Source organism: Sciurus carolinensis, chromosome 3 (assembly GCF_902686445.1).
Source record: "Sciurus carolinensis chromosome 3, mSciCar1.2, whole genome shotgun sequence".
Lineage (NCBI taxonomy): Eukaryota > Metazoa > Chordata > Mammalia > Rodentia > Sciuridae > Sciurus > Sciurus carolinensis.
Window position 1 is genome coordinate 47,292,042 of NC_062215.1, and position 18,996 is coordinate 47,311,037.

An 18,996-nucleotide genomic window follows, 5' to 3' on the forward strand; every position below is an offset into this window, starting at 1 on the left:
TTGTGGGCTTTGCAGGGCATCTGTGGCCATCTCTCCTCTGAAGGTGGGAGGTTGTGCCAGCCTGGGGTCACCTGCTGGGTGAGGTTTCCTATCAGGAAGAACACAGGCTCCTCTGGTTGGATTCTAACTTCCAGTTCTGTCTCAAGGACAAGTGTGGCCTTGGACAACTTCTTACCTTCCCTGAGACCGAGTAGTCAAATGGAAATAAGGAAGGAGAGGAGTGTAGACATGACATGAGAGACCGCCTGATCCTAGCACAGACACTTATGACCCCCACTATTCTCTTAAAGGACCCCAGTGGGAGAAAGGTTGCTTGGCAAGGGGATGGGATTTAGGGGAAGAAGCCCTCGTTAGTATTCTGAGGGAAACTGCTGCTGCGATTTCTTTTTCATATTTCACAAGCGCTCTGGAAATGTTTGTTAGGAGACTTCTGTCTCTGAGCACCAGGTCCCTTGTAGCTAGGATGCAGGACCATGTGCTGAGGAAACCTGGGGTTACTCGACCCTGCTTCTTACTAAGGCAAAAACACCTCATTTTTGTGGCTTTTTTTTTTAACATTCTAGGTTTTAGCTTTGGATATCTACTTTTTTTTTTTTTTTTTCCCCTCCAGTGCTGGGGATGTGACCCAGGTGACCTTGAGAATGCTAGGCAAGCACTCTACCACCGAGCCACATTCCCAGCCCTGAGCATCTGCTCAGGGAGAGCAGAAGGGGAAGGGAACCAAGCAGATGCTGATAAAAATGCTCCCAAATTGTTTACTGAGTTGGACAGAAAGGATCTGGCTAACTATTATGGAGGTGAGTGGAATGAGTTCTAAGGATTCCTCAGGATTTGCCAGCTCATGGCCTGGAAGAAGACAGGTATTAGAATTTGTGTCTGAGCTGGACATAGACACAGTGACTCAGGAAGCTAAGGCAGGAGGCTCACCAGTTCCAGGTCGGCCTGGGCAACACAGCGAGACACTGTCTCAAAAAAACAAATAAGGGTTGGGGATGCAGCTCAGTAAAAGGAAAATACCCCTGGGTTCAATCCCCAGTACTGGAGGTGATGGGGAGCAGAATCTGATGGTTGAGATCTTCTGGTACAAGCTCATGGCCACAGACCATGTGCTGGACCCTCTGAAAGCCACACCAGGTAAGTCTGCCCATCAGGACATCTTCCTAAAAGAGTGTGCAGAGCATGTTCCTAACGTGCTGGGCACAACAGCCTCCAGCAGATCCACCCTATGAAGAACAGATCTATTACCCCTGCAAATTCTAAACCTGAGGGGGAGAGGAGGGCAGCTGCAAGGAGGTGATATGGTGAGCCAGAGGATAGGGAAAAAAGAGCTAAACCCATTTGTTGAGTTTCTCCCCCAGCTCCTATGAAAAGAAAGAAAAAGGAAAAGAGGCCAATGATCTCAGTAAGCTCCTGGGTCAGCTCATCTTGCTGAGGTTGCGGGAGGCTGGTAAAAGTGCAGCAGCCATGCGGTCAGTCGGTCTGTCTGAGTTGCATGCAGAGAGGAGGGGCAGCTCTTGGGGCGCTGGCAGCAGGGGGCAGGGGCAGCCGGCCTGGCTGGCTGGGAGGGTGGAGGGAGGTGAGGCCGGGGCCAGCTTACCCTGAAAATCCCCCTCACACGTATCCAACACTGCGTCACCCATGTCACACAGCTGCAAGAACACAATGATAGGATTCGGAGAGAGGAATAAACACGATGAAACATGAATGTAACAAAAACACTGTGCTGAGTGTAATGGTCCCAGATGGGCCACATCAAAGCATTGCAGGTTCTACACTGGCTCAGAGACCCGTACATACCACACAGTCATGGTCTGCTCTCAAAAGAACATCAAAACAAAATGGAATGCAGGAACCAGAGGGTGTCGTTGATACTGACGATCAGATCTTAAGCCTGTGTGATGGGAAGGGAATCCCTCCACACCTCAAGTCACAAGGACACTGTCCCTCCTTGCCTTCACCCACTTTTGCCCCCAAATTGCTTCTCTCGTTCTGCTCTTTTCTGCCTTCCTGACATCCTCTCCTCGTTCTGTGGCTCACACTATGGGCCACGCTTGTGCTCTGGACTTGGGGTGGCTGGAGAATCAGCAGATGTGGTGTGCTGGAGAAGCAGCTGTGGGCTACTCATGTGACTGTGAGCTCCTGAGGCAAGTGTCGTCTCCCCAGGCCAGCGACTGTCCTCTACATCATGGCTCCCTCAGAAACACACCTCCCCAAGAACTACAGGAAGGTGTGCTACTCACTGCCATTTCTCAGGAAGGAATTGCCTTAATTTAAAAATAAGCCTCAGGGTGGATGACAGCAGCTGTACGTTCAACATTAATCACATCCAAAAACAGAGAAGCTACATCACCAGATGGCTCTTCCCCATAATATTGAAATCTCCTGACCCAAGGCAAACACTTGCAAATTTGCCTAGGGTTTTCACTGGCAGCAAGGAGCTGGACCTCACAGGCGTGGGCCTTCGATCTAAGCTAAGGCAGAGAATGGTGCTTTCTAGGAGGACACTGCGGGAGATTCTAGTGTACGCTAGGACCTAACATAGCATTTTCTTTCAAGTATGTCATGTGTATGTGTGTGTGGCATGGTTGATGTATATGGGTGTGTGGTTTTTATTGTTTGTTTTGATACTGGGTACTGTGCCCAGGGTCTTCTGTATGCATTCTACCACTGAGCTACACCCTCAGTCCCTGGATATATCATTTTGTATGTGGTGTTGGCATGTGTGACATACATATATACATGGAGCATGTGTGAGTGTACATAGTACATGCATGTGGTGCTTGCATACAAGTGGCATATGTATACATTTGGTATGTATATGCATGTATATATGACATGCATGCACATGATGTGTGTATGCATGGTGTATGTGATGCATATGTGGCATATGTGTGTGGAATATGTATGTGTGGTGTATCTATCCGTGCATGCCTATCTATGTATATACATGTGGCATGCATGTGTGTGGTATGTATGTGTGGTATATGTGTACCGTATGTATGTGGGGGATGTGTATGTATGCAGTGTATATGCCTTAGTGTATGTACGTATTTAATGCATGTGTATACATGTGTGTAGGCATGTGGCATGTGCATGCATGTGTAGTGTATGTATGGCATGTGTGATACATGACAGGTGCATGTGTGGTATGCATGTGTATGTGGTGTATGTATTCAGGGTGTATGGTATGCATGTGTGGTGTGTATGCAGGTGTGGTGTATGTACATATATGTGGTTATGGATGGTATGCATGCATGTGTGGTATGTGTGGTGTGTGTAGTATGTATATACATATGGCTTATATATGTGTGGTGTGTGTGTGGGAGGTGTGCATGCATGTGTGGTTTGCACATGTGTGTGGTATGTGTATATGTATCTTATGTGGGTGTAGTATATGTATATGTGTGTGACAAGCATATGCATGTGGTATGTTTTGTGTATGTATGTATGGTATAATCATGTATGTGGTTCCTGTGGTATACATATGTGTGGGTGGTATGTATGCACGTGTGGTATATGTACCTATGGCACCTGAATGCATGTATATATATGTGGAGTGTGTGTGTTTATTCCACCCCTGCCATTTGTGACAACACTCCACAGTCATGCCCAGGCTCTTTCCTGAGGCGAATGGACTGATTTTATTCCAAGACACAGCCCAACAGTTGGCCTGTCTTCCTGAATAAGGAAAATGCTCAAATGATTTTGTGGCAGCCACCACAAAATCTGACCCTGACTTTATAATCTTATGTGGTCCAAGTGTCTGGGGGAACACTTAAAAAATGTCCCATTTCTTCAACAGTGGAAGAATTTATGGTATGTGCGTGCGTGTGTGTGTGTGTGTGTGTGTGTGTGTGTATTTACGTATTTACACATTTTTTTCCCCTGGGGAATATAGCTCCGTCTTTTTTTTTTAATTCAAAGTAAATCTCAACTAAGTAGTTGTGGGTTTAGACAACTAGCCGCTAGAGGAATTGCAGCAGGCAACTGGTGGGGAGAAAGGCAGACACATCTTTTCTGAAAGTGACCCCTCTCTAAATACATATTGAGAAACACGTTTTTCTAACAAGGCTTATTTTACTACTAGGGACGAATATCTCTGGTTCTTAGCTTATCTTCTCCATAAGCACTTGAATCTGTTCAGCTCCTGGGACTCTGTCCAAAGGAATCCCAACGCCTCACCTGAGTTTTGATGCCAGCTGTTCTGTGATCATAATCAGCTTCCAGCTTCTCCTGGGTCCCCACTCCAAAGGACTCAGGCTCAAACTCCCAAGTTAAGAGCAGAAACAGAAGCCTGGGCTGGTGGGCTCAGACCATGAGAAATCCCACAGGCAGCCCCATGCAGGACAACTGATTCCAGAGCTGGGTCCCACAGGTGGGCTTCTAAGATCATCTTTTCACAGCCCATGGCAAAAGCACAGCCATCTCATAGTAAATGGGAACTGTTAACTGGAAGTGATGCTGCCAGCCCTCCCCCGGGCACATTTTGCTAAGGTTCACAGGAATATTTGAAAGAGCCTGTGGCCTGGTTACCTGTAGACATGCTTTCCCCAGGGGACATGCCATCCAGCATGGGGTGCTCCGTGGACTGTGGACTCGAGGCAGAGAGGCTGACTGTGGGAGGCTGAGGAGGTGGCAGAGTGGGTCTCTGTCGGGGCTTAGGGGTGGGTCGCGATTTGGCTAAAGTGCTTGTAAAGACAGAAGGAGAGGCCAGGGGAGGAGCTGCAGCTGGGGAGAGCTGGCCTGAGGCCAAGGAGTACCCCGGAGGGTAGCTAAGTCCGTAGGGCGATGGGGTGCTTGGTGGAGTAGGAGACAGGCTGACTGGGGACGGCTGGCCAGTGGACTGGTCAGTCACAGACCCCGGCTGGCCAAAGGGGACCTTAGGTGGAATTGGTGCCAGCTTCTTTGAAACTGAAAGAAAAAACACAACAACAAAATGCAAAGCTATTTAGTGAAGCCCATCAGTGTGACTTGTCAGCACAGGCTTCATGGTTCAAAGTAGTCACCTCCTATCACCCCACTTCCCTGCCCTAGGCCTCCTGTCACACTGAGAATAGCCAATACAATTTTTAAAAATGAACTAGAGAACTACAAGTTTTCCTGCCTTTCCATCTGTTAACTAATTTCTCCTTCTTTTCTGGATCTCTGCCTCCATCTATATATGCACACCCTGCCAAACTGCAGAACGAATTTCCCATCCACAGGTGGTGGACTGATTTCCCAGTGGGAAGAAGTGTCACTGTGGCTCTCAGTCAGTGAGACCAGGTCCAACGAGAGTGATCTGAGTTCAGGTGGTCACAGTGGAACCCTCACCTTGGGGCCAGTCAGGAAACTGGCTGAACCTGCGCAGTGGTGTTTGGTTCCCAAAAGTTGTATGCGAGCAAATCCTCTGGTCACAGAACCTTCTGCCCCCACTGCTTTATGCTCCCCACCTCAATTCTGTGCTTGGATCACAGGTTCTTTTTCTTTCTTTGCAGTGCTGGGAATGGAATCTAGGGACTTAAACATGCCAGGCAAGTGTCCTGCCACAGCTGCATCCCCAGTCCTTTCCTCATTTTTTTAAGTTGCCATATAATGTTTTCCCTTATTTATGGGATACAGTATTATAATTCAACACATGCACACAGTGCATAATAATCAAACCAGAGTAATTTGTATTTCCATCTCCTCATGTATTATCGTTTCCAGGTGTTGGGAAATTTCCAACTCATCTCCTCTAGTTATTTTGATGTGTATAATTAATTGCTACAGACTATAGTTACCCTACTGTACCCTACTGTGCTGGAGAATGTCAGAACTACCGCCCCCTACAACTGAGTTTTGGTACCCATTATCCACCCTCATTCTGTCCCCCTCCTCCTCCCATGTGGGTCCCCTCCAATCTTCTTTTCCTTTCAAGAATTGTACCCTCTGGGTATGAGCATGGACAGATGGACTGAAAGATTCTTTTCTTTTCTGTGGTTCTGGGGACTGAATGCAGGGCTCCTGCATGCCCTAACACTGATCTATGTCCCCAATCTGACTGCACCTTTTAAAGCACATCATGGCCCCAATCTCCTTTGCATTGCCTTCATTCCCTCTCTTTATTTAGTTAATCGCTCTAAAGGATGATGAATACATGATGCCTTGAGCAGACAGTGAATGGGTAAAGACAGAAAGTCAGACATTCAGGAGATGTGACTGATGGGCAAAAGTCCTAAGAAAATGATCACTCATCTCTTAGAATTGAGGGCTGCATGTGGGTACCACTGATTCAAGAAGAAACCGTCTTTTAAATCTTCAGGGAGGCATCAGGGCCTCCTCCTCCATCCCTGCTCCCCGCACCACACTCCGCACCCCTTCATGGAATAAAACCTGCCAGAAATTTCTCAAGTATTTCCCTGGCTCATCCAGCCCTCTGTGGGTGGACAACAGGACATGCTCCTTAGAGTCCTACCAACTTGGGGTCAAATTTCTATCCTGCTACTTACCCACTCTATGCCTAGTATAATTTATTTAAACTTCTAAAAAGCAATAACAATAAACAACAACAAAAAACCCTCCTCTATCCAATGGGAAGAATAATATTTTCTCCATGGCATTGCAATAATTAAGTGGGATCACATATGTAAAGCACCATATAGTCACAACTACTTAATTTTCCAGTTTTACCTTCCACCTGTACTTCCTAAGTACAGAGTAAGTTTGCCAGTAGCTACTCCTGTAGCTACTGTAGCTCATGACAGTGTGTGGTCAGGGACGGGACGTCTAGCTGCACTAGATGTGAAGCACTGGAGACCCTGGGTATAGGAGCATGAATGTGCTCCTCCCAAATGAGCTGCAAGAGAGAGGACACAGTAACATCATCGTGTCTCTGATGAGACCACTTCTGGGCAGCAGCAGGACTAGAAATGATATTCAACTGGAGGCACGAGGTTAAAAGACAGAGGGGTCAAAATGGGCAATGATGGGGACTGGAGAAGAATATCATCCTTCCAAATAACAACTCTGAGTTACTGTCGCTTGAGAAAGGGACCTGAGTCATTCTAGGCTACATTCCCTGCACAGGTCCAATGTGCTGCAAAACCTAAAAGGGTCAGCCTGCCACTGGGATTAGGAAGTTGACTGGCAGCAACAGAAGTCCTGACACTTCTACTGGATGAAACAATGGCTTAGCCATCATCCTCACCTTGAAGGGTTGGGGAGGATCTGTAAACAGAGATGTGCTGAAGATCTCATGTCTATACTACAAGGAAAATCTCTTAGTGTTGGAGAAAACCCTGGAATGTTAACATCCTAGTGCTCCCACTTTGGTCCCCTTGTCATTTAACCATCAAGGTGTTGTTTCTTCTGGGTCACCTACCCTGTCTCCTGAATCTGGACAGGGTGTCCCATGTGGCCCCACAGTGCCCTGATGTCCCCAGCTTAGCAATACTACCCTTGCATTATCATTGAACCTCTCCGGAAAGCACAGTCCTGGCACATGGTAGGGTTCAATAAATACTTGTAGGATGCAAAAGGAATGAACAGGAAATGAAGAACATCAAAGTACTGGCATGAAGACCAACTAGGAGAAAGGAACTTCCATGACAGCCTGGTGCCAGGAAGTTTGGAAAGGGACGCTTTGTAGATAAGTGTGGGTAAAATGAACCTGGCTCTGTATAACCAGTCCTAACCCATGTATAACCCATGTATAACACATCCTGAGGGCACGAAAGACCAGAACTCAGATCAAATTAGATAGTATAACTAGAACAAGATATATGCTATGCTTTCACAATTATGTCAGAAAGGATTCCACTGTCATGTATAACTAAAAAGAACCAATAAAAATTTTTTAAAAAAATTTTAAAAATGACATGATTTCAGACAAGTGAAAAGCTTTGCTGAGTGACAGAAGTGGAGACAAACCCAGAGGGTCCAGAAAAGTACACACTCAGTCCAGCCCCCCATTTAAGAAATGTTATCCTATGGTACACTGTTAGCTTTTAGGAGTGATTCTCAGAAGAGAGAATAACTGGGTCTTTTACCACAGGTTCCAGTGACAGAGTTTTGGCTGGCAGTGATGCATCAGCATAGCAACAAAACAGGTATGGATGGTCTGGACTTTTGGAGATACAGTCTTGACACCCTTCATCCCCTGACAGGAGGGATTCAGGGAGGGGTGCAGCCATCCAGGGCTGGCATGGGGGTGCAGCTTTTAATGCACTGCAGTAGGGCATGGCAGGCCTGGGGAAGACACACACCAACCCAGATGATGATTTCTGTACTGGTAGCATCATATGCTGTAGAGGAAGCATTGCCCTATGTATGTCCCTCACTTTTCAAATGGGCTTGCTGCTGCTGCTGGTGAAATGGTCTCATTTGGGGTTGGTTAATCTCTTGTTTTGCTGCTGTTGTTGCAGTGCTGGAGATGGAACCCAGGGCCTTGCACATTCCAGGCAAGTGCTCCGCCACTGAGCTACACCCTCGGCACAGGAGTTGGCTCAATTCTCTAAGCTCTAACACCCAGACTCAGAACTGTTCGCTAAGCCACTCAGTTTCTAAACACCCAGGCTAATGATGGAAATGAGTCTTTAGGAGTATAAGTGCTATCACTGGCCTGTAGCTGCCTGGAAGGGAAGCAGTGACATACCTTTCCGGAGGGTGTGAGGGCTCTGGTCTGCAGGCGGCTGGCTGGGGCTGGCACCTGGCTGTGTCCCTGGTTGTGTCCCTGGACAGGTTGTCCCCTGGCCGGAGCCTGGACTTCCTTTCTGTCCAGACCCTGGAGACAATTCCTTGCTCTTAGCAGTGCTGAAACAGAAACACACAGGACAGACGAGATCTCAAGTTCAGTCAACTTCGGCACCTGCCTTGCCAAATGTAACCCTCGTGTTCTGGGTCCTGTTCCACTCTGTCTCAGCTCTAGTCTGTCTTGGTCCCGTCTTAAAACCTTCAAAGATGCCCCACAAGGTGACTGTCCCTTCTTGGAGCTCTCATGGCCTGGGTGCCACCCCCAGAGCTATAACACTTGGTATTCTGTGCCAATATCCTCTGCACACCTCTGCCCTCAAGGAGGCCATGAGCAATGTAAGGGCAGGGCCGCAGAGCATCCCCACTGTAACCTGTCATCAACATGGGCATTCTAGGACACTCTGAAACTGGAACACCAAAGTGTTCTTTTCTCTTTGATTGACAGGGTGTACCACAGCCAAGAGGATTCAATGGGGGGGTGGGGGTGCCAGCAAGGACGACTTGGCCTCAGGCTATCAAGCCCATGGCCATGGGGCTCTCCAGTGATGGCCTCCATCACTCCCACATCCTCAAATTCAGTAGCAGGTCCCCAGAAGCTGGTAGGGTCAATGCAGACCCAGGCTGTGCTCCCACATGTGGGCCATTTCAAGTCCTGGTCCTCCAGACTTAAAGGAAAGTAAGAGTCAATGGCAGGGAAGAACCTGGCTGGCCCTCCTGAGTCCCTCAAATTGACAAAGGAACATCAAGGTCACCAGGTCCCTAAGAGGATCCTCCCTCACTCCTAGGCTCTTCCTCAGGCCCTTACCTGAGGATCAAGTACATGTTACGAGACAGACTACTCTACTGTACAAGCACAAATACATTGCAGATCCTCATTCCTGCCAGCCTCCCGCGTGCTATCCAGGGGACAGTATACTATGTTCCTTATGTTCCCCTACAGGGTCTCACTCCTTTTCAACAAAACACTCCAGGTAGCTCCTGGTGAATCAAGAGAGGTGCTTCCCTGGAGTTGGGAGCTATCTGACATCCTCCATAGATTGTGATGCCCTTAAAGAATGTAGTGTGGAGAGTCTGGGAACCTAAACCAAGAGCAATGGCTGTTTCTTCCCCCACAAAAGCAACTACAGTCTATTTCTTCCCTAAACTTAGAAACTCCAAAGAAGCGTTTGGAGGAAATACCAATAAGAATATTCTACTTATGCCAACTGAGGAAGATTGGAAGCAGGGAGCTGGGCTGGAACAGGAAGTCATCAAAGTGCAAGTAGTTTTCTCCATGGGAAGGAAGGAGGGCAAAATCACACTCAAGGTGGCGACACTTTCTCTCCCTTGTAGGATGAGTTTTCCATGATACCTAGGGAATTCTCCAAGAGGAAACCGTCATCTTACATCCAAAGGAACCAGAGGAGCAAAAAAAGTTCCTTTCTCTATTTCATTAGTGAAAAACAAAACAAAGCAAAACAAAAACCAGAAAACCCTTGAGTCACTCAGACTGGACTAGTACTCATCTTTGATTCTTCTTCAGTCTCAAGGTCACCTTGAACCTAGGCATTAATCCAAACATCTACCTCCCCTTCCACCCATCTCTGTCACCATCAAGAGGAAGTTGAAACCAAAGAAAATGAAATTATCAACCAAAGAAAACCACCAAACAAGCAAACCAAAAGTCTCCTTCCTGGGGGTGTGGGGTCGGGTGGCTTCCAGACTCTCCTCCTGTGGTTATCTAGATATCTATCATGAAATCAAGGATCTACCTTTACTTTCTGTTCCCTCCCACCTGGTTTCACTTTCCCCAGCACAGAAATAGGTATTTACCTATTTAGCCTGGCTCCTCTCTTTCCAGCATAGATGCAGCTGACCCCATGGGAGAGGAGGGGTAGAGGGTGGTTATTGGGAGCACTAGATGAAGGAGGCACGGTAAAGGCATATCTGAGGTCAGGTTAGTTCTGGGGACACATGACTCAGTAAGCTGGATGTCAATGGGCAGGAAGCAGAGTCTGGGGTCAGCATTAATGCCAAGCATTGGAATAGAACAGAGGCGGAACCCAGCTGGACAGAATGGCCAGCCTAGAATGGAGGGAATAAGGGAAGGCTGGGCCGGGAGGGGAGAAGGAGGGAGCTGTCACAGGAATCCAGCAACTGCAGGAAGCACCATCTGTGCTGCAAATGTCCAGAAAACAGAAAACAAAACAAAATAATGGAATACCCATTTCTACTGGGAGGAATCTACATAGGGAGAGAAAAAGGGTGCAACAGGAAAATGAGAACACTGACACCCACCCAAACAAAGCACAGAACCAACTGCCCAGGAAAAGCAGCACTACGGAGCAATATGTCTAACCTTTGAAATAAACTCGAGCCAATGGGTGACATTCCCTACCCATGAGTGACTCTGCAAGGCCACCCATCCATAACGTTCCTGGAATGCATTCAGAATCTGGGGCATCCATCTTCAAGGGCATTTTTAAAGAAATGTCATTTATATGCCAAACATCATATGGCATAAAGTTCCTTTATAAAATGGGAAATTAAAACAGACACGGGAGAATGTGCTAAAAGGGGGCCATCAGAGTTAATCTCCTGTCTACTTGCCCTCTCTCCTGGTCAGCAGCCCGTCTGTCTCTGCTTCTCCACCAAACTCCCTCTGCCCTCCTCTGTACCTCTGAAGTAGATCTAAAGCCCAGCAAGTGTACCACAGTGGGACCAGCATCCTGAGTTGCAGCCCTCAGCAACAACCCCAGCACACTGTGTCAGGCCCCCCCTCCCAAATGCAATGATTATCCCATTCCCTTTATTTCCTCATTTCACAGTGAAAAGACCTTCTACTTATTAAAGAATAAAACATCGTCTGCAATCCCCTCTTTAGGAGGTTGGAATCTGAGTGTCTGTGAGTGCGTATTTGGAAAGGACTGAGTTAAAAGGTTTGGCTCCCCGGAACGAAAAATCCATCCCTGACATAGTGCCACACCTCCCTAACAGAAGTCACAGTGGCATCTGATTCTAAGCATCTTTCCTAGTTCTCTGAATTGTTTGGTAACAGATAGAACCAGACAGCAGTTGTTTCAAGATGCAGTTCTCACTTCCAGAGTCCCCTGCTCTGACCACACCCCAGTGGGTTGGGTCTCCTTCCCCTGCGCTCCAGGGTATGCATAATCCAGGTTGGGATTATTTGTCAGCACCCATTTCTGGACTTTGAAACCCTTAAGGGCAGTCATTGTATCTCTTGTCTCTGGACACAGAAACTTCTGCTCATGTTTACTGAACTATTGATGGAATGAACTTTACTCCCGCCTTCACCTAAGAAGAACGGAAACAAAGCCACGCAGAATCCTGCAAAGGTCACCAGGCCCAGCATGACTACGTCATCACCATCCCTTGCCTTACTTGGATCCATTTTTAACAGCAAAAATAGCCACTACAAACCTACAGGCAGAGGAGAGAGAGGGGGAAAGGATGAAATTCTAAATTTCAAAACAGGAAAATTAGAAAGGCACAGGAAGGGGAAATGGAGAGCTGGGGAAAATTACTCCTTGCCCTACTTTAGCAAGCTGCCACCTTCTATGTTTGCTTGGGGATGCAATTCTTGGAAGGTCTGGACTTTAGGTGGTACGCCAGGGAGCTATAGATGGCTGATTTGGTGCCAGCGTGATGCAGAAAGCCAAATGTGAAGGCTGAGAAATGATGGCGGGGATGTTAAATCCAAGAGGCAATGAATGAGTAGCAAGCCCAGACACCCTCTGCTGGCCAACCAGCCCGCCCCCAGACAGCAGTAGCAGGCGCTTACCTGGCGCGCTCAGGCACAGGCTGCAGGCTCATGCCGGATGGAGACAGCGCAGGAGCTGCGGGGCTGTCCGGGACCTGCTCCGGTAGGGGCGATGGCAGCGGCGCAGCAAGCTCTGCGGGCGGGGCGGGAGGCTGCATGGAGGGCGGGGCACAGGATGCTTTCCGACCAGCTGAGGAGCCTCTTCGAGCCACCCAAGATGTATCCATGACCCTCACACCCATGCTGGCGAGGGACACAAAGATACCTGCTTACCCACACGTGACAGGTGACAGGCTCCCTCCCCCACGAAACGGAGACATTCAAGCAGGTTCGTGTTAGGAGAAGAGCAGCACAGCCTTAGCACCCTCCTGGGCCCAGGAAGCGATGCGCAGCGGTTGGGGAATGGTCAGCAACGCTCCAAGCGCCCAGGCTGCTGGGGGCCAGCTAAGATGCAGCCCCTGCAGCCCAGGCTTGGCAGGAGCAGCCCTCCCACAGTGGCAAGGCTGCAGCAGGGCACAGTCAGCAGCTTGGGAGTTGACGAGATATACAGTCAACCCTCTGCCAAAGCCAGCTATCCTTGAGATAATGGCCCGACAAGCTCCCTGGGAGTGGAATCCAAGCTGTTCCCAGAGCACAATGTGGCCTAACTGGGAGGCAGGGAATGACCACATCCCCCAAGTGGGAGATGGAGGTGGGTGGGACAAGGACAGAGAGCACCAGACTAGAACACTGAACCACTGGCAGGAGACATCTAAATAGTCCTCTTTTGTAATGTGGGTTTGGGCCCCTAATCCACCGATGCTGGGCACCTGGCCACATCACAACCTCTGCAGGCCACACCTGCTTGCCTACACAGCGGGGAAGGGGCTGCTCATGCCTATGGTCCTTACAGGCTCTGAGTCTATTTTAATGATGGGCACACAGCTTCAAGTAAGTCGGCCAAGCAACCAAACGTGGCACATTCACCTTCTCACAGAGCTCACTACAACACAGTTCGCTTAGTTTGAAATTGAACTTGGCCTTTAGCTACCAGAGGATACTGTACCTTTGGATTTTCCTAAGGCTGCAGGGACAGAAACATACAGATATTAGTGTCAACAAATCTACATCTTCCTTTGGACATAAAGGATGTCTTTCTGAAAGGGGGGGTCTCTTGCCCAGGTCAGGGTTTTAGGAGGGGTTTTTATTGTGCCATTAAATTATTACAATTTACTTGTTGTTTGTAGAGGTAAAAAATCACCCAGGCGAATAAAGAGAGCAGCCCAGAGTTGATATTGCTGAGGGAAAGAAACTGGTACAAGTAGCCATTTGCCCTCTTCTGGATCTTATGGACTTGGAAGAAGGTTGGTTCTCTTTCCTTCAGTCTAAGAGATAACTGGTCCTGTGGTTCTTAGAGAAGAGATTCACTGACTCAGGTAAAAGCTCGCATTTCTCGTATGGAGGGAGACCTAAATATCTGTGCAGGAGAAAACACTCTCCAGGCCAGCATTGGTCTCTAGTATTTATATGCACAGTGGCGGGGAGGCACCAGGGCTATCATGTGCTTATACTGGCCTCCACCCTACCAAATGGTCATCTGCACTGGTCAGAAGCACAAAGGTGAAGTCTTGCTCATCCAAAATGGTATTTTTACCTTGTAGAAGTGACATGATATTAAAACAAAAAGTTTAAGTTCGGAGATTAGATGCAGCAGGTGGGATTTGAGTCATTTAAGGACATATATCTGGGATGGACCTGCGGTGAGGGACCCAGGCGAGGAGGGATGCTAAACCAAGCAGACCTGGGATGGGGACAGATTCTTGACGCACTTTCTCCCTAGGATCACCGGAGACCCTTTTACATTTTATACGTAGAGATGTACACTTGGTTGAGAGCTTTCATCTCCCCTGGATTGCTTCAAGGAGGCTCCTTATAAAGGAGGAGGTGTAGGAGGGATGTCTTTCTCCAGGATCCACTAACTTTTAAGTCATTTTGGTTGTAAGAAATCTTCACCTTCCGTAAGTACCTTCTGTAAGCTGTCCAGAAACCCTCTTGGAGGCCAATAAAATTTCTGGACCCTTATATTTAAAGTGGGTTGTGGGGGATTATCAACCTATGCTTTCAGAATTTACCAGGATGAAAAGAGCAAAAGACTCTTTCACTTGGGAGGAAAAAAAAAAAAAAAAAACTAGTAACACTTAGTTGCAATGGTCAGCAAGGATGGCAGGAGTGTGAGATGTGTCCTACAGTGACCAGCAAAACAACCCTGAAAGACTCAAATGCCACCCCATCTTCTCTTCCTTGCATCATTCTATTCTGTTTGAAAAGATCATTCCCAAGGATGGGGTGGAGGGAGGTTTACGACCCGGGCTGGTGAGGGGATGCCTTCTATTTCTAACAGCATCTTCCAGCATCAGTAACCTCAGATTCTAGGCTACGACAGGAAGGAGTGGCTTGGGCATAGGGTAGGTACCAATTGAACCCTGCTAAATATCACTGGCAAAGGTCAGCAACTGAGAAACATGAGCTGAATGTATTCTTCTGCCTTTACAGAGCAGCTGCTGTGCTGTAAGTAGTCACAAGTAAGTTGCCAGCTGAAACCATTCTCTTACGGGAGACAGTACCACATGCTCACAGTGAACACACATCCATGTTCACTGACATTTTCAGTAACATTAATCTTTACAGAGCAACCCAACCACATAGGCAGCAGCTACACACATAGAGGCTGAAGTTTATTTATCTCCATAAGTAAATTGATATAATGAAATGTCTGAATGTCTAAATAAAACTCAACTCAAAGACAGGAATTATAAAATTGGTCAGTAAGCTGCCAAGGAGGAGAACCTGTTCACAAATGGGGAAAATTCAATCAGAAGGTTGTATCAAGTTCAAAAGTTTTCATTCATTGCTGTATCCCATAAAGAAGCAATGGTAGCCAGGCTCAAGGAACTGCTTGTGGGTTTGTTTTTTGTTGTTGTTTTGGTGTTGAGGTTTGAACTCAGGGCATTTTACCAGTGAGCAAAATCCCCGGTCCTTTTTGTTTCTTTTGGTACAGCATCTCACTAAGTTGCTGAGGCTGGTCTCAAAGGTACAATCCTCCTGCCTGAGCCTTCCAAGTCCATGGGATTACCATGAGTCACCATGCCTGGCTTGTGTTTCTTAAGAGGCAACAAATGGAAGTGGAATTAAAAAACAAAAAAATACTGACTTCAATAGATGCTGCTGCAGGGATACCTAAAGTCATTTCAGATGTTAAGATTTCCCACGGCCTTCTGGTGAAAACTGAGGGACTCAGCTTCATAGTTGAAGATGAATCCAGGTGAAAGCAAGAAGCCAGAGGCTCAGAAGAACCTCTAAGAAGTCAAGGTCTTGGAAGTCAATGAGCAGGAGGTACAAGACAGAGTCCGGGAACCAACCTCCAGGTAAGCTGCTTTTCTAGCTCTTCTGTGCCAGCAAGGTGACAGGGGTTGAGGGCTTGCAGAATCATGCAAGCCTGGGATGTTGTCTCCACTGCTGTCCTTTAGGGTATGGAGGTAAGAGACGAGGAATCCAGAGTTGTCACCGCTTGCCACTAGGATTCAGTGAGCATACCACGTGCTTTAGGCAGCCCCACTACAGTACAATCTTCCCTGCTTGGCTCCTCCCTGCACGTATCTTATATTTCTTAGAGGTATGCCATAAACTACACTTTTGTATTTTTCATGAGGTTCTAATAAGGAACAGGTAGGTTCTGAAATATCCCCAACCTCCAGTCCCAGTTAAGATACTCAGTGATTCAACAGAGCGCTCATCTACAGAATGAGGCTGCTTCTAGCAACTTCAAGAGGATCATTATCATAAGATAATTTTTGTATGTCCTGCAGTATGACCTGGCGGCAGAAGTTGAACAGTGATAGAATGGGTCACGGTGGTGTATAAGAGACAGTGTATTCCCTCACATTTCTGGAGGCCAGAAGTCCAGAATCAGTATCATTAAGGTCAACTGAGGTTTCAGAAGGACTGTATGCTCTCCAGGGGCTCCAGAGAATCCTTCTGTGCCTCATCGAGTTAATGGTGGCTACTGACTTTTCTTGGCTTGTGGTTTCAAATCTCTCTGTTCCATTTTCAAATCTTTCTCTGTAGTGTCGTAAAATCTACCTGTCTCCTTCCTATAAGAAATGCATGTGCTGTCATGTCGGGTGCATGATAATCCTTATTTCGACAACCTTGTTTTGTTTTTTTGTTTTTTTTTTTAATGTTTATGTTTTCGGTACCAGGGATTGAACCCAGGGCCACTTAACTGCTAAGCCACATCCCCAGTCCTTTATATATTTTGTTTTGAGAGAGGGTATCACCAATTGCTTAGAGCTTTGCTAAGTTGCTGAACTGGCCTCAAACTTATGATCCTCCTGCCTCAACCTCCCGAGCTGCTGTGATTATAGGCATGCACCATTGTACCTGGCTCAATATTCTTATTTTAATCACATCTGCAAAGACCTTTTTTCCAAATAATGTAATAGGCACAGGTTCCAGATTTAGGACCTACTATCTGGGGGATGATTTATTCTGTCTAACACAATGATGAAAATATGTATGTGAGCTCCTAAATCTGATCCCATGATTTGCCACAGAAACTCAGTGTCCTCTTGTCACTATGAACCAGAAAGGCATCAAGAACAAAGCTCTAAGTCACAAGGGGCACCAACTACCTTATATGATATCTAGAATATAGAAGCCATTAGTCCAGGAAAATGTCATTGGCATCACTGGGGAACTTATCATTTCTGTCATACTTTATCAGGTTTATCTGCTTGGAATTTTCTTCCTGTTTTTTTTTTTTTTTTAATTAAAAGTTCTATTTTTTCTTTACCTTTTTTAAAATTATTGTTTCATTTTCTTAAAGTAAGTTTTATTGATATGTAATTTATATATATCAATATATAATTTATATATTTATATAATATATGTAATTATACATATATTTTACATATATATGTATATATACATATAAAATTGTCTTTTTTTAACCTGGTCAAAAATCTTCCATAATATGAGCTTTCATTAGTCAGTGTTTCAATGGATAGTTTGAAGACTTGGGAATGTAGATTTTAAAAATCTTAGAAATGGGGAGAAATATAGAGGATTTCCTTAACATTGCTTGTCGGGAGCCATCTATGATTAGTAAACCAGGCTTGATGAGCTCTCAGACACAGAAATATGGTTTTCAGGAACTGGCAATCATTGAGAGATTGTTCTAGATGGCCTGAGGCATGTAGTATCCATGCAGAGTGGTTCACCGCTGGAATCTGCGTGTCATGGAAGTGTCACGTGACCTGCTAGAGCAAATGGCTTCCTTAACTCCACCCCATTCTGTTTCACAGAAGAAGCTCCTCCTAGTTCCCTCTTTACTTGTACAACTATAAATAAAGGGCAGGTAGACTCTTCCATTATTAGAGACAGATTGCTATGGCTCAATGGTCATGCCCCTGTTCTCCTATAGTTTTTCTATTAAATAAGTTTCTTAGCAATTAATTTACAGAGAGCCCACCCCTACGATAGAAACCCTTTTCCTCACACATACTGGACATGGAAGAAACTGGATACTTGCTAAGATAAGACAAGGACTCAACGGATGTAAATTATTTTCTTTTCCCCTAAAACACTTTCAATTTGGGGGTTCTTATTCTCTTAAAGCCAGTTTAGAACTGATCACCAAAAGCTCACTGTACCTTAAAGCACACACAATCATGCTCTGCTTACTGGCAACATATGTTCTGAGAAATGTGTCACTGAGCAAGTCCACTGTTATGCGACGGGAGAGTACTTACACAAACTAAGATGGTATAATGTCTCTGAGTGATATGCATGTCATACATGCGGTCCATCATGGATCAAATATCATTATGTGGTGCATACAGTATACTGAAGCTTAGCCTCAGACAGTTCTTTGAGGGTTACCCTAAACCAGGAAGATCTTCATGTGAAATGCAAATTTCAAAATATACACAATGTAGTTTATTTCATGTACAACAATAATTTACATAGTGCATCTCCTAGACCCTCAAAGTAGACGGTGACAATTTCAACTTTAGATCAGAATGACACACAGAAGGGACATATCATTTACAAAGTTCTGAAACAAAAGAACTTTGTTTATGCTTTTGCATTGGCCTGTGTCTCTAGGGGGCCAATGGTACTTAACTATACTGGTGATTCTGCAGTGCTAACTCCCTAACCAAGGCCATCTGGACTGCTTTTCAGGGAAAATGGAGAATCAGACCAGGTTTGGCAGAAGGATGGAGTAGCACACGTTGATGCAGAGACACCCAGGACCAGATCTCAGGTGTTCTTGTATCCCTGCCCAGATAAGTGCTGACCCGTGAGGGCATCCCCTTGGTTTGGTGAACATCATGAAGGAACTGAATTACTACTTAGAATGAGATTTTAAAACAAATTTGAATGCATTGTCTAGTTCTCTGTCTCTGTTTCTCTCAGATTCTAATTTTGCTCCTTTTTATGGACTTAAAAATTTTTTCCTTCCTTACTTGAATGCCTAAACTAAG

At 46.2% G+C, this 18,996-nt stretch overlaps 1 protein-coding gene across 5 annotated transcripts in view; it reads right to left on the reverse strand.

The window, feature by feature from the left end:
* Nucleotides 1-18,996, reverse strand: part of Arhgap44 (Rho GTPase activating protein 44) — a 176,251-nt gene that overhangs the window by 2,716 nt on the left and 154,539 nt on the right. The window contains exons 17-21 of one of the 5 annotated variants that reach the window (XM_047543048.1): nucleotides 13,518-13,535; nucleotides 12,494-12,715; nucleotides 8,615-8,772; nucleotides 4,534-4,911; nucleotides 1,598-1,649 (exon numbers count right to left, since the gene is read on the reverse strand). In XM_047543048.1, coding sequence (XP_047399004.1) covers nucleotides 1,642-1,649; nucleotides 4,534-4,911; nucleotides 8,615-8,772; nucleotides 12,494-12,715; nucleotides 13,518-13,535 — 784 coding nt within the window. In that variant the 3' untranslated portion in view covers nucleotides 1,598-1,641. The remainder of the gene's footprint in view (nucleotides 1-1,597; nucleotides 1,650-4,533; nucleotides 4,912-8,614; nucleotides 8,773-12,493; nucleotides 12,716-13,517; nucleotides 13,536-18,996) is intronic. The other 4 variants (XM_047543046.1, XM_047543047.1, XM_047543050.1 and 1 more) reach the window with 4 other exon arrangements.